Source organism: Anastrepha ludens, chromosome 3 (assembly GCF_028408465.1).
Source record: "Anastrepha ludens isolate Willacy chromosome 3, idAnaLude1.1, whole genome shotgun sequence".
Taxonomy (NCBI): domain Eukaryota; kingdom Metazoa; phylum Arthropoda; class Insecta; order Diptera; family Tephritidae; genus Anastrepha; species Anastrepha ludens.
Genome location: NC_071499.1, coordinates 78788352 through 78806759, shown reverse-complemented (window position 1 = coordinate 78806759; position 18408 = coordinate 78788352). Strand labels below are relative to the sequence as shown.

Here is an 18408-nt window from a genome sequence, read left to right as displayed (position 1 = left end):
TGGGGTTACCATTATTCACGAGTTCTCAACGATAACTAACTATTCTTTATCTTTTGATACATTCATAAAAAAGTTTTGAGAAAGAATTATAAATATTCAGAAATGCTTGTTAAAAAGTGAATATGAATTCAATGCCAGCACAAAAATTCCCACACATTCGAATACGATTTTTAATAATGGGAATTGTGTTGATGCTTTAATGAGCAAAAGTGACGATATGCTTGGCGGCAGGTAATTATGCAGCTGAAGTGTTATTCACCTTGCCTTGCCGAAGTATATGTACATTGCACTAGTTAGTATAGGTACATATGGACATTAGGATGGTAATGCTATCTACTTTTTATTTTTAAATTTTTTTGAATATTTACCCGTTTACGCTTAAACATTTTTATTGAATTCCCTTCTAAAAAAATACGCTTTTATGTAAATTTGTTATAAAATACTTGCAGGTCTGTATCATTTTACTCCTCCCTTGATTTCCCTTCCAAAATGTGAAAAAAAGATACTCTACACTTTATCTAAAAAACTTTATCTATATGCCCCTATTTGTGTAGCTACCCGTAAAGTATAAAAAAAGGTTAATATTAAAAAATATATATTTATTTCGTTTTTTTTTTTTTTTTGTGGTATCATTAAATGATAGGTTTCAAGGCGTAATTCAACGTTTACAGGTCAATGCTTGGTACGATTTTTTTTTGTCCACAAAATAGAGGGTACCATCAAAAATTGTTTTGGACCATACTAATATCCGTACGTATATGCATACCCTTGCACATACTTGTACGAAACCAAGTAGAGGTGCGTCTGCAGCGGAAATTGATGTGTTTCCCGATTTTCGAACTACATAATATGTGTGCGAGTATAAAATACATCCACACAACAATGCACGATAATAACAACAGTGAAGCATTCAATGAGTTAATGAAGCGGAGCATGTGCACATACAATAGGTACAGAGACCGGCGTCAACGTCATCGTCATCGTCTACGTAGTGGCATTGTACAAACTTTACAGACTGCAATTTCTGTTGCTCAATAAGCCGCAGCGTGTGATAATTGTATTGACCGACGACGTTGCGTCTGCGCTAATGAGCGCCACACATGCAAGTCTTCAGTTGAAATGGCATAATGCCAGCAGCATTACTCCAATTTTTAATGAATTCTGCTTTTACTTCACTTTTAGCTTACTTTATCTTACTTTGCTAAGCTTAACAAAAAAGTCAGACTTTTAGTCAAACGTGCCATCACAATGACCTTAACGACTTAAAATTGGGCAATGCCGTTACTCACCGAAAATGCTACTTTTAGCCAGAAACACAAAAAAAAAAAAATAAATTCCAATAAGTTTCAACAATAAAATTTATACTTCCTCTTTTCTTCTTCTTCTTCTTCGCAGCTTTGCAGTTGCGCCTTCCTTGGTGCTGGCGTCTGGCTGCGTTTGTCGTACGAGGGCTATGCCACCCTACTTCCCGATCATCATGCTTTAAGCGCAGACTCGATTTTTTTAGCGATCGGCGTGGTCGGTTTTGTTATCTCATTCTTCGGCTGCTGCGGAGCTTGGGTGCAATCACGTTGCTTGTTAGTGTTGGTAAGCGGAAGCGGTAGTGATTATATTTTCTTTGTGTATTTCTTGTGTTTAATAAATCTCCTTCACTCTTATTTTTCAGTACTTCCTGCTAATTGTTATGCTCTTCTTGAGCGAATTCCTAATTGGTTCGATTGCTTTCCTTTTCCGTGGCGGTTTGGGGCGCACCTTTGCTAACGAGTTGCGTTTCGGTATTGAGCGACATTACAATGCATCGGATCGTGGTAGTTTGGTGGCACCATCGGTCGCTGCCATTTGGGATAATGTGCAGCAATCGGTGAGTAGATGAACGCGAATTTAAACTAAAAAACCTGACTAACTACATAAATGTTGCATCGTGTTCGAATCATTTATGTAGTTCGAGTGCTGTGGTGTATCCTCGTATGAGGACTGGTATGACATTCAGTCGTGGAGTGGCAAACGTTGGGTACCCGAATCGTGTTGTCGGCCCTCGGAGGCACGTAGTATACTGACCGAAGGTTCCGGAGATAGTTTCCTGCGAGTAGAATGTGGGAAGTAAGTATGGAATTTTAAATTTATAGTTGTATTTTTCTAAAGTTACTCAAAATTGGAACAATTTGTATGCTGCAAATGAAATTAAAAGGCAGGACAGTATTCACTGTTTTCATAGATACGCCTGCGTCACAACGATGGCATATCAATAGTTTCACCAGTTATGAATATATATATTTTTGTTTCTGTTTTGTGAATCTAATTACATTATTTTTTTATGCAAGTATATTTTATTTTCTAAAAAAACAAAAACACAGAAGCAACATTTTTAAATTTTATACCTAAATTAGAAAAATTTCACAAATTTGCATGCCAACTCTTTGACTGTGTGTCTATATTTCAATTTAAATTTCAATATATTTTTAATTAAGCAAAATAAATCGACCGAGATAAGGGAAAAGAAGGAAGGGCTGAGTAGTTCTTAAGCGGACACTATTACGACCTTGGATAGGTCTGCAGGAGGCCGCAAATATATTGGCGTTACACCCCTGTTGGTCAGGCTTCTGCTCCTATTTGTGGCGTGCGTCTTGATGTTGGTCCACAAATGGAGTGACCTACAGTTTCAAGCCGACTCCGAACGGCAGATATTTTTTATGAAGACCTTTTTCATGGCAGAAATACGCATTGCCTGCCGAGGGGCTACCTCTACTAGAAAAATATTTTCTTCATTTTGGTCTTCCACCGAGATTCGAACCTACGTCGTCTCTGAATTCCGAATGGTAATCACGCACCAAACCCATTCGGCTACGGCGACCGCCGTATATACCAATACACATATGCCGATGATTAGTCCAGCCATCAAAACACCTTTTAAACGCGTTTGAAGAGATCTTCGTCAGCTCCTTCAGCGAATTTGCCTTAATGGCATCTATCGACTCAAAGCGGCGCCCGGGGAGTGGCAATTTAAGTTTTGGGAAAAGGAAAAAGTAACAGGGGGCTAAATACGGTGATTGCGGTGGTTGCTCGATGTTATTTGTCGAGTTTGTGGTCAAAAAAGTATTCACAATGTGAGCCTTGTGAGACGGTGCGTTATCATGGTGCAAGCTCCATTAGTTTTCTTTCCACAGATTGGGCAGTTTCCTACGCACATTCCATTTCAAGCGTCGCATTACTTCAAAATAATATTCTTTATTCACCGTACAACCATTTGGAATGAATTCCGAGTGCACAACACCGTGATAATCAAAGAAAACGAGAGGTATGACTTTCACTTTTGACCGACTTTGACGTGTTTTTTTGGGTTTCGGCTCATGTGGATAGCGCTATTCAGCCGCATGTTGACTGATTTGTATGTGAAACACATATACTCGTACTCACGTTGAATCACCTGTTATGATCCGCTGAATAAACGCTGGATCCGAGCTCACTTGCTCAAGCATGTCTTCAGCCCCCTTCTTCCGATGAATTTTTTGAAAGAAACGAGTCGAGCAGCCACGCGTGTCATGCCCAATTAATGGTGTAAAATGTTGCGAATTGATTCGTGAGACGCTAAGGCCACGAGCCACCTCCCTCAAACTTAAATGATAGTTCTCCAGCACCATTTCATGGACTCTGTTGACGTTTTCATCCGTTGAAGACGTTGATGGGCGACCAGATCGGGGTAAATCTTACACGACTTCTCGGCCCTCTGCAAAAGCCTTAACCATTCGTAGACCCGAGTTTTTGATAAAGTCCACTGCAACATTCTCAACGATTCGGCACAGGAAATCACGTTCAAAACACAAAATTTAAGACAAATTTTTTGTTCAATATTTTTATCGCTCGCTTTTTAAATGAGCAATTCGCGATATTTTTTACAGAATGTACATGACTTTAACTATAACTTTCAGTAAAATTGCAATAGCTCGCTCAATTTTGTCCCGACTAGCCTTTAGTTTCGACAGGTTATTGCAAAAACGTTGGGCTTTCTAAGTATGTAAAAATCAGGAGTATCGGTTGTAAAACTGGGAAAAGTCAAATGAGTCGGAACACCCCCTAATTCCAAGCTGTCTTGGCTATACATGTTTTTAAATATAACTTTCAGTAAAATTGCTATAAAGCGCTCGATTTTTCCTCGATTAGCCTGAAGTTTCGGCGGTTTATTGCAAAAGCCTTGTGTTTCCTAAATATGCAAAAATCAGTTGAAATAGATTGTAAAGCCGCAAAACTATCAAATGAATATTCCTTGGCTATATGTATTTCTGCCATGAAAAAGTTCATCATAAAAAAACATTTGCCGTTCGGAGTCGGCTTAATACTACAAGTACACATTTGTGAAACAACATCAAGACGCACGCCACAAATAAGAGGAGGAGCTCGGCCAAATACCCAAAGTGCGAGTAAGAGTCAATTATATATTAATATATATATATAAAAAACCCCCTTTTGGGAAATAAAAGAAATGATTTCAACATTTTATTTAATTATTTTCTTAATTCTTTTTATAGCATTTGGTATTTATGCATGCCCGCCATGATTTTCCTTTTTATTCTTTGGGTAAAAGCATACATACGTAGATAGATTCAAAATCAATTTCACGTAAGAATTTTAAATTTGCAATTGATTTTTTATACTTTTATTAGGATTTTTTGTTTTTAAGTTGTATTTGCATGCTCTTTGGTGAAAGACCTTTTAATGCTGGTAAACTTCAAATACGAATTGAGAGAAAGGTTCTGCTTTACTATGATTTTATCATGGTTCATACTACAACAAAAACCATATCACGTAAAATCTCAAACTAAGAACACATTTTGTTTTTCATTTCGACAAAACCTTCTACTTCTTAACCAGAAGCTTTAAAAAGTTTGTGTGTATGCAGTTTGTCGCCCATTGAATTTTAGTACAAAAAGGTACAAGTTTCAGTTGTCAACAAAAGACCATTAAATTTTGACAATTGTTTTTGTGTTCTCGCCTTTCCTTCCGTACAAAGTGCATGCCCGAATTTTATGACAGAAAAAGCTTAGGGTGTTGGGAGATTCATAGCAGCAGGATTCAGCTACCAATGCTACCCAAGCCCTGAATCCACCACTGCCACATAGAAAATAGAAAATTTTCCATTTCAAGTAGTGGATAATTTCGTAGTAAATAATTTGTGCAGTACTTAATTCATTAATTTATATTTCACGTAGCATTTCATTTTGGACCTAATAGCTTACTGATTTAATGTATTATCTTTGGTATTTCAGATCGGAAAATCCCGCCCTCTGGTGGAGTAAGGGTTGCGCGCATTCGCTACAAGCCTGGTTCCAAGGTCAGCTGAACGTAATTGGTGCTGTTGGCTTGGGCATTGCGTTTGCACAACTCTTCGGTTTAATCACATCGATGCTGCTATTTTGCACCGTAAAACACAAACGTGAAACGGAGACTTATAAATCCTATTCACCATCGATTGATCCACAGACACGAACGAATATGTGGGAGGACTGAAGCCAACTTTAGCGTTGTGCTGAAAGCAACGATAGTATTCTTATCATATCTTATTGATTAAAAGCATTTAATAAAGATATTTATCTACGAATTAATGAAGTGAGAAACGAATAGGATTAGTGATTAAAATATGTACGTTCGATCTAGTGGTAATTGACGATTTATAGTATTGTAATACACATGCATATGTATCTATGTATGTGTGTATGCAGTTATATAATTGTTACTAAACTTGTATGCAAATTGTGCCAAAAATATTTATTAAGTATTCTACGAAGGTCTGTGAAAACTTTTTTTTAGTTAATTTATCATAGGTTAAATATTCAGTGGCAATACAGCAGAAATATTGGAAATATCGTAAAGAACAAAAACCACTTTTGCCAATTAAAATTTCGCTTTTCTTTATTTGTACTCAGACCTTCGTTTTATAACGGTTTAACATAAAATCCAATATACCCAATATGTATTTATTTGTACTGCATAAACTGCCAGTTAACATATATAGTAGGTAATACTTAGAGACAAATAGTTTGCGAGTACTAGTACGAGCATGCCAGCGAGCAGAAATTATTTTTAAAAGCACAAGAATAAAATTTTGTGATTGAACGGGCCATTTTTCTTGAGTTAATAACTTGTTATTGCCTAGTATTACATATCTTTAAAGCCACTCTTATTATTTACATTGTGCAACGTACGTCTTCAGGATAAACCGAAAGTTACCCTAACCAAAATTCCCAAAACGTACTCACGTAAAATTTTGTAAAGCAATTTATTGGAACAACTTTCAGCCACCGAAGCCAAGTGGGGTTATGAGTGACTATCTTTCGGGTGAAATTGCTGATCATGATTTATGATTTCTGCGGAACTGATTCCGATTATTGCTTCCAGCGAACATTTCGGGTACTTACGGGCTCGAAGAAATAAAAAATCAAATGATAGAACATTTTTTCTAAAGCGGAGCAAAATACGAAGAGAATTTTTGTTTTGAAAAGTTTTCTTATAAAAAACTACGGTTAGTTTTACGACGGTAAAATGAGACTTGAAGTATCAGAAATGCAAATTAAAGTATCAGCTAGTTAGCTAAAATGTTCTGATATATCCCGTACTGTGGCCAAAAAAAAAATATAATATATAAATACATAACAAGGATAATAGATTGACAGATTTTTCCATCCGAAGCAAAATTATAAGAGTGACTTCGACCGGCACATCACTGGGGACTACGTAGAAGAATTCTGAACGATCAGGGACGATAGATTACAAGGTTGCGTCTTCCGAATTTACTGTGTCGGAAGGAATAAAAGAACAAAATGAAGGGGAGTTACTTGTTTGCGAAGAGGAAGAGCAGGCTAAAGCAATAGAAACATCCAAACAGAAGAAGCTATACGCACACACACACATTCTTGCCTCGGGGTCTTCCGCATAGAAACTCAAAAGAACTGCATTTGGAGGCTTTATATTGATTTGTGCTTTCACAATTTATTACGCGGCACTTCGTTTTCATTAGTTTGCTTAGTTTAAAGCTCACAAATTGCAATATTACCAAGCCATTCACTTAATTTTCACAACCATGTAATTTCTCCTCCTTCTGTTTGTTTTTTATTGGCAAGGGACCTGACGACGGACTTGTCAAAATTGCGAAAAATAAAGTAACTGTTTTGGGAAGGCAACACCATCAGTACTCAATTCGACTCGACAAATTACCAAGTTTGTGGATTCTTTGTGAGAGTAACTTCGGCTGCCTCGCCGCTGGCAAGGCGGAACCATTACAGGTGATGGCAACTGCCCAGCTGATTATTTCGCGGTAGATATTATTAACGTCAAAAAAAAGAAAGTGTTCTGGAATTGTAAAAAGTTAAGCGGGGTAAAGGGCCCTTTTTCGGCATCCCTGTAAGGTAACAGAATGGCAAGTGTGGAGGAGAGCATGTTGATTTTGACGTGATGGAGTTCAAAAAGTAGGGTTTTCCTTAAATGCGAATGCCATCACCTGTAAAAAATTCGCATTGGCCACTGGGCACTCGACAGCAGAATTGTGTCCGCTTATTCCACACATATTCCACATCTCCACACTCGTCTAATCAGTCGTTGTTCAGACGGCAACAAAATAACATGCGATTGTGTTCCTCTTTTTCATATACCATTAACACAATCTCAGTTTTTTCGTAAACAAACCGCAGTCATAATCGCGGTGACGTCAGTAAAGCAGCTGATTTCTTCAAAATCGCTGAGAGCCAGTTAATGGTCTGATGTTGGCCACATATCCGCATTACATACATCGTTCGGTTATCGAATAAGAAGTGTTATTTTGATATTTAAAGAAAAATGCTATTTTTTTATTTAAATGATCAGATGTTTATTTCATTATAAAGAGGAAGGTATGCCGTTAATAGTGGAAAATAACACCAGGCAAATGATCACCACGTCCCCGCTTACAGGACAATATCCTTTTCACGAAATTTTCCATAACCGAATTTCAAAGTGGTTGCCCTATGTCCTCGATAGTCTCACGAATTCCATCTTTGAGGTCTTGAATCGACCCTGGGCTGTTGGCATAGAGCTTCTCTTTCACGTGCCCCCAAAGAAAAAAGTCAGAAGTTGTTAAATCACAAAATCTCGGTGGCCAATTGTGATCACCTCATCGAGAGACAACATGGTCCGAAAACTTTTCCCGTAAAAGATCAATGATTTCGTTGCTTGTGTGGCACGTTGTCTTGTTGAAAATAAACGTTGTCCAGATCAATACCATCCAATTCCGGCCATAAAAAATCATTAATCAACTCTAATCTAATCTAAATAACACCTGTTATTGGACAACCCTTTATTTATGCATATGTCAAATTGAGCCCCATTCTTTCCAAATACACTGTACTATGACATGAAATAATAAACTCGGTTGGGTTTAAGCGAGTTACGCTAAATATTCTTTTGGTCTGTAAGTATGCAGTAAGTTCAGCCTTTTGCTTACTCTTTCGTTTGCCGAGCAGATCGCTGCATCTCCCAAAGTTCTTATGAAATAGTGCCCAGTTAGCATTTGTAAAGGTTCTTCCGACATACTTTCGCAATGAAGTCCTGTAAACAAAGAGCGTAGAGTCGAAGGTCAAAACAAAGTACTTCTCAAGGGGCATTCATGTCTTGTAATTGCCAAATGGGTAATAGTAAAAGCATACTGCAGTCATAGAGCGACTCTTTCTGAGACTCACCCGTGCTCTAAAGCTCAATAAATTACCAAAGGGCCGCACTTGCCGCTATTCGCGGTTACCCCTTTTCCATAAGCTAAACATAAGCTAAGGTTACATATTTTAATTTAGGGTAACTTTTGCTGCTATCCTGAAAGAATTACTCCGAAATTGCTGCACTGTACTATTTATATGCAAAATCTACCCAATATAAACGGGTATGAAAAAGACCTCAGAATTTGCAAAACAATTTTTATTTACTTAGAATATGAATTGAACCATTCTTATAATTGCATTCCGAAATTACAATTATTTTAAAATCAATTGCATTGAAATTGTACATGCATTGCTTTAATGAAATAGCAAACATTGGCCGATTTTTCGGAATTTGTAGAAATGGCCTCATTGTTCAAATAACGAAGTAAATCATTCCTTACGAGTTGCATTTTCGTTTTCAGTTTTTCAGAAAATAATATTTGATTACGGAGCATGGTTCAATGATAAAAGGTTTGCTCAGTAAGCAGCTTTCCCGTTCTCTCTTGACAAATCGGCTCCCTTAGCAAGACACTGGATTGCTAGCTCTAGAAATTTTGAGTAAAAGTGGGGGAAAAGTAAAATTGGTAGAAAAAACATTTCATTTTCAAAATGGTCTGTTTACGAGCAACAACTCGCTAAAGAGTTTTCATCGGTATGTTCAGGACAATGGTAGTATGACATGAAATACATACCGCTTAAGACAGAACATAATAGAGTAATTGACGCAATCCAAGATCGATGAGTGGAGAATTTACAAAGCTTTATTTATTATGATGTGGTGAGTTAGACGTAATTCATATTTTGTAAAGAGCTAGCATTTCACAAAGAGTTACAACAGGAAGTATAATAGGATAGTCACGACGCGATCGGTAACATTGCATAGTTCATTATAAAAAAAGGTGGGATTGACGGAACTTGTTTCCAATGAGCCCACCTTCCCCTGGATGGATGAATTTCCGCTAATAACTTCTGTTTTTACCATTATTTTCATTCAAATATTAATTAAAATTTAATAATCATTTTTACCAAAAAGGATTTAATTTGTTCCACCTTCTTAAATAGAACCTTTTGTAAGGGAGTGTCAAAAATCGAATACCACTAGTGAGCAAACCTTTAATAATTGAATCATGATTACGGAGTAAATATAATTGTCCAACAATTTTACAAAAATGTTACTCAAACGAAGAAACGCGAATAATTATTGTAGAAAGAGATACAGGATTCAATTTATGCTCCATACAAATCGTTCAGCGCTAATATTTGTTCGCAATGTGACTATATATGCCAATGTGTAAACAGCAGCTTGAAATAAGCTTTCGTACGCACTTATCTTATCCGTACGTATTTTTCGTTTTAGATAACCCTCCGCAAAATCGGCTGCTTAAACTTTTCGTGGGAATTCTAAACAAAGAATTGCCTTTTTAACGACCTCTCATTATAGCTATTTTGAGAACGGCTCAAAAATTCCCATTTCAGTAGTAGTTAAAGGGTTAAGGCCCAAAAAAATTCCTCGTTAAATTCTGCTGTAGAAATCTGAGGGCAAAAATTCTATTTTGAGTCGTTATATATATGATTTTTTCGATAAATTAACTGGATTTTCGGTCAACATGTTAAAATTTGAGGGCCCCTTGAGAAAAATCCGACCTTCTGGACTACTATGGTAATCGACAAAGTTGATCTGGAGGACATCCTCTTTCATAATTATTAGTTTTTATTCGTGATGGATAGCGTAATTACTGGCATTGCTCGTTTTACGATTTTTAGTTTTATTCTTAGCTACTTGTTTTACGTAATTAAACAGAAGCCAAAAATGAATTTTATTTAAAAAAATAAATTATTTATTGAAAAAGTAATAATAAAATTAACATTAATTGAACAAATAACAAAATCTGTTAATCCTAAATTTAATTAAAATACGCAGATAAGTAAGTATTACTTTTATAATCCAACAATTTTTCCACCAATAATATCCAGTTGCGCTGTGATGCCTTTCGAAATAGAGCGAGCGAGATCTTTAGGCTTCTGTAAAGAAAGAAGTAAGAAAACAATATTTATATACGAAGTATCATATATTAAAAAAAGACATTTCAATTGGATAAATTCGAGGGCTCTTCGAATGAGCAAGAGGCTACATTTCTTGAGTAGAGTTGAGCATTTAGGGGCGTATATCAAGATTTTTAAGCAAAATTCGTCAAAATATGGAATGGGAGGTTAGCAGTTTATATGAACGTTCCGAAACCGAATAATTAAACTAATTTTTAACTGAAGCTGATATAAAAATTAGGGCTACATTTGTATTTCATTACAAAATTTTTATGTTCTCATTTAAAAATTCTATATCTATTAAAAAAAAAAAAATACAGTAGGTGCTTTCCATTTCAATTCAACCGGGCTATTCGGGTCAGGTTCTTCGATTTCGATGTAACTCAAATATGTTGCTCTCTGGTCAAAATAATAAGACACGTATTTTTTTGTTCGGTCGAAAAAAATTTTTTTCAAGATTTATCGGCAATTTTGTTTTTCGGCTCAAAATCGATTTTTTTTAATTATACAGTAGGTTCTGTTTTTATGCGGTAGATACGTTCCGCAAGAAACAGCATAAAAAAAACAGCATAAAAAAAGTTACTAGTTCTATAGTAAAACTATAGATACGTTTCAAATGCTAAAACCGCATAAATCTGAAATAATGTAATAAAACCGCATAAATCTGAAATAATGTAATAAAATCGCATAAAAAAGGGCACTAGTCCCGTATTATAACTATAGATACGTTCCATAGACCGCATGAATTTGAAATAATTAAATAAAATCGCATAAACAAAATATTGTATTTTTGAAAATTATATCTTTATTTAAGAAACGTCAGAATCGAAAAATAAATTTAAGTCAGAAATAGAATCAGACAATACCCACATGTTGCGCGTTCGTTTAGGATTTGGCGTAAAATCACTTTCGTCACTTTAGGAAATGTACACGTCTGATCTAGATAGTTATGCAGGCGGTTCCATACTTGTAGGGTTAGCATTTCTGATGTAATCTGTGATGAGTTTTTGCTTAGCTGGCTTAGAATCTTGTTTATATGTACAATTCCCGATAGGTCGACATGCATTTTGTAATTTAAAAAAAAACCGCACTATTTCAAAACCGCATTAAAAAAAGCCGCATAAAAACAGAACCTACTGTATAAGAAATTTTTTTTTTTTAAATGCTCATAACTGAAATAAAATGAACCCATTTTAATGATTCTAGGTTCAAAATGATCGTCATTACTTGCATGAGCGATTTCATGCAGAAACAATTGCAAAAAAGTAGTTGAAGATTTTTTATTTTGCAAAAAACAAAAAGTGCGAAACAGGTTTTTTACTCAAAAATTCATTACTCAAAAACAACTCATTTTAGCTACTGGGCATTCCGCTCAATTGAAGTTTGAGGTGTTCTCTTGATTTGGAAAAAGTTAAAAAAAAATACCCTTTTTGAAATATTGAATTTCGAAAAAATTTCGAATCTTTTTTGTTTTTCCAAAATAAAAAATTTTCAACTACGTTTTTGCAATTGTTTCTACATGAAATCGCTCGTGTAAGTAATCGCGATCATTTTGAACCAAATTATTAAAATCGGTTCATTTTTGACTAAGTTATGAGCATTTAAAAAAAAAATTTCTTATATAATTAAAAAAAATCGATTTTGAGCCGAAAAACAAAATTGCCGATAAATCTTGAAAAAAAAATTTTTTCGGGCGAACAAAAAAATACGTGTCTCATTATTTTGACCAGAGAGCAACATATTTGAGTTATATCGAAATCGAAGAACATGACCCGAATAGCCCGGTTGAATTGAAATAGAAAGCATCAATAGTCAATAAGTGGGTCAAATTTGTATCAGGGGATGAGGGCTGTACTTTAAGCATCTGGCGAGGAACTATCCTCATAGCGATAAGCAAGTGGACTAAGATGCTACTATTGTTGTATTTTCAGTTAGTCAAGTTGCTACCAAAGCTAATCAAATAGAGCAATTATGATATACTCGCTAAAGAGTACTACGACACTTTTCAGCTCCTAAAGAAATGATATGCTGGCTACCGAGCCACTTCGAAATTGAAGGTAATAAGGTCATTGACATAAAGACGATTCTGTTTTCATACCAACTGCCCGGCAAAATCAAAGGGGACTATGCACTACGGTGCGACAGTGCACCAGGAGAAGCTCTTTGGTTATCCGTTCAACAGAAAGCGCATCAAATTTTTAAATAACACAGAAAGTTAAAAAAATAGCACAACTTTGTCGTGACGAAATTGTAGATAGGGTCTGAGAGTGATGAGAATTAAAAAGAGAGTTTTAAAATAGTGAAATAGTTTTTAAAGGAAAATGAAAAATTAGGTTAGGTTAATGTAAACAAGAGAGAAAACGTGTGCAGAATAAAATTTAGACTAACTTTCACCAATAATTTCACGAGCAGCAAAAAATCACGAACGAAACCAATTAAGTGTATTGTAAGGATACTACTCTTGCTATCATTTAATGCAAAAATCATTCAAGTATATTAAGCGTGGTCAGAAATATTAGTTAGGGGAAAAAGAAATCCGTTCTTTTCTCGGTAGATGGTTGTAGTGATTGATATCTCGTAAATTATCGATCAAAGAATTTAAAGTTTATGCTCATTGTCAAGGTGATATTTCACACTAAAAAAATTCGTTTACTGTTTTTTGTTTGTTCCATTCAGTTGTGAATTACAGGGTGTTGACGGTGGGAGTTAACAAAGTGAAAATTCGGTACATTTTACAGTTTTTCTTTGATAAAGGCGAAAATGGAAGTCAGGCCCCTGAACTTGTGAGTGGTGTCGAAAATGTCGTTAAAATCACAGAAATAATACAATAGAAGTTGACTGGTATGTTCGTAGTAGTCGCCCAAGAGCTAAAACGGTTTAAAATCATTTGCCCAAAAATTTTGCGCAAAAATAATGAATTTATTTTTCCCCAAACCAACATTTCACCGAAAGCGCTACAGTGACAAGAATTTATTTGAGAAAATAACTCACTCCCAACAAAATGAGGATTTTTTTCAATCTTTTCTCAGACGCACTTTACACAAGAGTTATTTATAAAATTAGTAAGACTTCTGAGAGTGAAAATTTGTTAAAAAGACGTTTTGGTTGTAACGTTGTAACCCATAAGCGAGCTTGGCAGGCCGAGAGAGACTGCAGATGGACTAAACTGATGTTACCTGTCATGTCCGATCAACTGTCACAAACCCTTCTGTCATTAAGCAGAGGGAAGTGCAGACGGCTGGTTGGACTGATGACTGATGAAAAGTCTGAGAAAAGCAAATAAAATTAAATTCTATACTGTTATAAGTTGCTGTAAAGTATTTAGTTCTCAAAAGATAATTCCGGGTGAAGTTATTATCCTTTTCAAAGAAGTTTCAGTTTCGTAGTTCAAAAAAATGATAAAAAAAGTATTGTTTGCTGAGAGTACTTTTTTAGTAATATAGCTCTAATCACTTTTCACTTTCAGGCAAGCAACATTAAATGTTTGCTTTAAAAATACTAAAATTCTCACTGCAGATCTAATTTCGAATAGCCAACGCCTTTTGTTGACCTACTTGAGTGTACTAGCAATTAAAAAAAAAGCTCTTCTCTCATTAGCTAGCTAATAATAATTTCGTTAACTATTTACTGTACGAGTACGCAGTACATACATGTATTCACACTTACAAACAAATGTACAAGTATAGACATAAACTGGAAAGCTTTACTCACTTGTATGAAAGCATTGAGGAGATTCGAGAAAGCTTCGTAGCCATTCACAATGGACCGCGCTATGCCATCGAACATATCACCGTTATTGCCATATTTTTCATGCTCACTGATTGTGTCCACAATGGGTTCGAGCTAAAGAAATATAACACAATTTAATGATAGATTTAAAATAAATTAAAAAAACGCACTTCGCTTATTTATATATGCATATTAGGGTGGTCCACCAAAAAAAAAAAAAAAAAAAAATGCCGAATTATGAGTTTATTATATTCTAAGACTACCGCCAAAACACTTCGGAAAAATATTCATATTTACTAGAGCTGAAATGATTTACTATCAAAAATCAGGTTTGTTTTTTAATAAAATTAACAACATTTTTTTTTTTGAAAAATCACCTCCGATGTACGAGAGTTTAAGCTTAAAAGATCTATGTAAATATTTTTCAAAATTGTATCAACGGCATTCCCGAACTAATTTTGAACGCACAAAAAACGAGCCTAGGGCCCTAACTGCCGGCTGTTGGAGTATTGTCTACCTCCCTTACAGTAATTACAAAAGTAGGCAACCAATCCGCAGCCGCCGTAGCCGAATGGGTTGGTGCGTGACTGCCATTCGGATTTCAGAGTGAGAACAAAGGTTCGAATCTCGGTGAAAGACCAAATTCAGAAAAAAGTTTTTCTAATAGCGGTCGCTCCTCGACAGGCAATGGCAAATCTCTGAGTGTATTTCTGCCATGAAAAAGTTCCTCATAAAAAATATCTGCCGTTCCAAGTCGGCTTGAAACTGTAGGTCCCTCCATTTGTGGAACAACATCAAGACGCACGCCACAAATAGGAGGAAGAGCTCGGCTAAACACCCAAAAAGGGAGTACACGCTAATTATAAAAAAAAACCAATTCGCTGCTTCTTTAATGCGACTACCTCTCGCTTGGAAAACACTACAGTGGTCCGGAAGCCTAAATTTGAGTTTGATGGATAGCTGCTTTAAACATCACACATCTGAAGAGCTTCTTCAGTAGCTCATTTGATGTAATTAATTATATCAAATGTATTTAGCCGTCTTTAGATATCTTCCTCCAATCCAAATCTGGGTTTTCCCTCTGTTTGGTTCTTTTTTTATGTTTTTCCTCTGTATGATATCACAATGGTCGGACTTAGATTTTTGGTTCAAGTGGACACCTCGCGTAAGCATCCACTTATCCTAACCTAACCTATATCAACGGAATCAAAGTAATGATATTTTTGGAGGTACTTCTTTTCAAATCAATCCAGCTCACGTAAAACATAATATTTTTTCTAAATATTTTTGCAGAAGTGTTAAAATTAAATAAATTGTATAGTTTCAATTCAAAAACAGTACCATTTGTTTGTATGGAGATTGTTGCATCCTAATATACATATGTACATATATGTAGGCATATACTCGTATGTATGTGAACGGTAATTATTTTTCCATTGAGTTGATTTACTATTCTGGCAATATATTATAATTTTTTCTGTCCATCATACTTACATTCGTCAAATCAGTCACCTTCTTCTGAGTCTTGTCATATGTGCTGAGTATCTTTGATGGTATGCCTTCGTGTTCCAAATTAACTGACTCAGCAGTCTTTTCTTGAGTTGGTAGAAGCGATATCTGTAAACGCCAAAGAAGTATTCGTAAACTTTTTCAAATGTTCATAAATGACATTTTAAACGCATCGAGTTACCCTAAATCCGCCCGAGCTGCTGCTACCGCCATCCTCGGCTTGCGAGTGCTCCGTATATTCGGCTAACTGTGTTTCATCGACGCGTAAGTTTGGTCTATTGTCAGCCAAAGTATCTGTGTCGTCTGAGAGGGCGGCATTTTGGGCGGCGTTGCTATTGACCTCAATCAGTTTTGGATTGTTGTCCGCCACAAATTGCACAAATGCTGCATCATTATTGTTGGTAATTGGATACGCTTGTGTGTGAAGCATACAAAGCAACAAAACTCTCATGAACTGTGACAAAATACGCATCATGCTGAGCTCTTTGGGTATTTAATTCAATTAAATTTTAAACTACACTCTCCGTCGATTGTTGCGATTGACTACAGCGCATGCGCACACGCACGTTTAAGCTCGAAAATTCGACTGAACGGCTGAAGGCAACGGTTTTATTGGCTTGGCCCGCGCTTTGAACATTGCCACACACAACAAACATATGACTCGTATGTAAGTAAATGTGCAGAGGCATACACATTTGGTATATATGCACATGGTTGGATGTGTATGTTTTTTGGTGAGATGGAATCGCAATTACGAAAATTTTACTGTTGTTGTTATTATGCTTTTGTAAACTTGGCTTTTAGACGTTCATCCATAAGCGATCGCATTACTTTACTACCACACGCAAACACACACATGCGCTACTGCCTGTGAACTGACCAACTTGTGTAGTCTCGCATCCGCTATTAGTTTCAGGTTAGTGAGCGCATAAAAAAATGAGGAAGGAAATGTGAAAATCTGTAGACAACTGACAATTTTTGGCGATTAAAATAAATTTAAAAATAAATTGCCCACAATTAAATAGTGTTCCAGTGGCCCACTGGTCCGTTGACTGGAATGGTGCATGTTGACTAGTCAGCTTAGTCAAATGTGGTCATTCATCTGAACCAGTTTGACTAAAAGGATAGTCTGCGTAAAAGCTGTAAAAGTAAAAGAGCAGACAGCGCAACGACTGCACTGCTATTACGAGTATCAGCATTATCGCCTCTCTGGAGGTACTTTATACTGACAAATATATACCTAATATGCATATAAAATGAATCAATGTAAGAGCTCTAAAAAATATATGTACTTATATTTTATTTTCTAAAAGAGAGAAATGCATTTCCTTTTACTTAGGGAAGTCTGGAACAATAAAACTTTGAAGTCTTTTTTCTCAATAGTTTTGATTTTTTAAGTAAAGACACACTTGCGGCAAATGAGCGATGTGTATGTGTGTGCTGTAACATGCGGAATCTACACACCATTTCTGGTGTCAACAAGTTCCTCAACAGCAGCATTATGTATAAACAATAAACACGAAAAACAACAATAACAACAGGCTCTGCACTCTCCACCGTGCTCTGCATTAATATCTTCTTCACTCTCTCTACCATCACACCATCGTCTTATGTTTCACGAACTGCTTATTTGTTTATTTTACCACTCGCGCCGGTCGTGTTACATACATACATGCATACATGAATGTAATATTATACATATAGTTTTTGTTATTTTAGTTAGTGCATGTGAGCACATAAATTGTGTTGTGCAATCAGCTGGTTTGTCCCGCTATTATCATGAGCTATAGCGCTACACATGAGCATGAAGATCAATGCGATCATGATCGTTTACTTCATAATGTTGATCATCATGATTTTTATGATTAGGTATTCGCTCATTACGATGAGTATTTCTGCGACTTGCAACTCTGAATAAGAAATAAATACACTGGTTTACATCAAAAATGGGCTATCACGGTATAAAATCGCTCCATGATTCCAAAAATGGAGTTAGGTTTTTTCATGGGCAAATTTTCAAGATACTTGGAATTTACTGTTATTTAGACAAAAAGAGGTTGTCTGTAAAGTCGGTTTACTGACGATAGTTTAACGTGACAACGTCATAAGAAAAGACTGATGTAATGGTTGCATTTTTCAAAAGAAAATTTAATTTTATTTGTTTGATAGGATATAGAGAAGGAGGTAAATGGAATCGCAATGAAATTGATTAAGTTACATCTACACAAAGGTGAAAAATTACGAAACATATATCAAATTACTGATACTGCAGTACAATTCTGTAATGACGTAATCAATGCAGGACAAACTCTAATAACGAACCTTATTCGCAGAGTTCGCCTGCTCACTTTGCAGATATTGAAAAAGGCTCAGTGATTCCAAAGTCTGATTTTCGATTCTGACTGAAACGTGG

General features: G+C 35.8%; 2 protein-coding genes across 4 annotated transcripts in view; one reads left to right on the top strand and one right to left on the bottom strand.

Moving 5' to 3' along the window:
* The window catches only part of LOC128858245 (tetraspanin-9), a 40992-nt gene extending 33672 nt beyond the window's left edge, over positions 1–7320 (top strand). For all 3 annotated transcript variants that reach the window (XM_054094358.1, XM_054094360.1, XM_054094359.1), the window contains exons 3-6: positions 1396–1587; positions 1667–1861; positions 1943–2100; positions 5262–7320. In XM_054094358.1, the coding sequence (XP_053950333.1) occupies positions 1396–1587; positions 1667–1861; positions 1943–2100; positions 5262–5502 (786 nt within the window). In that variant the 3' untranslated portion in view covers positions 5503–7320. The remainder of the gene's footprint in view (positions 1–1395; positions 1588–1666; positions 1862–1942; positions 2101–5261) is intronic.
* A 3302-nt stretch (positions 7321–10622) lies between these two features.
* On the bottom strand, positions 10623–16562 carry LOC128858247 (uncharacterized). The gene is made up of 4 exons (XM_054094361.1): positions 16177–16562; positions 15981–16103; positions 14469–14600; positions 10623–10736 (listed from the first exon to the last, which is right to left on the bottom strand). The coding sequence occupies exons 1-4, from the start codon at positions 16468–16470 to the stop codon at positions 10653–10655; spliced, it is 633 nt and encodes a 210-aa protein (XP_053950336.1). The 5' UTR covers positions 16471–16562; the 3' UTR covers positions 10623–10652.
* Positions 16563–18408: the final 1846 nt, after the last annotated feature.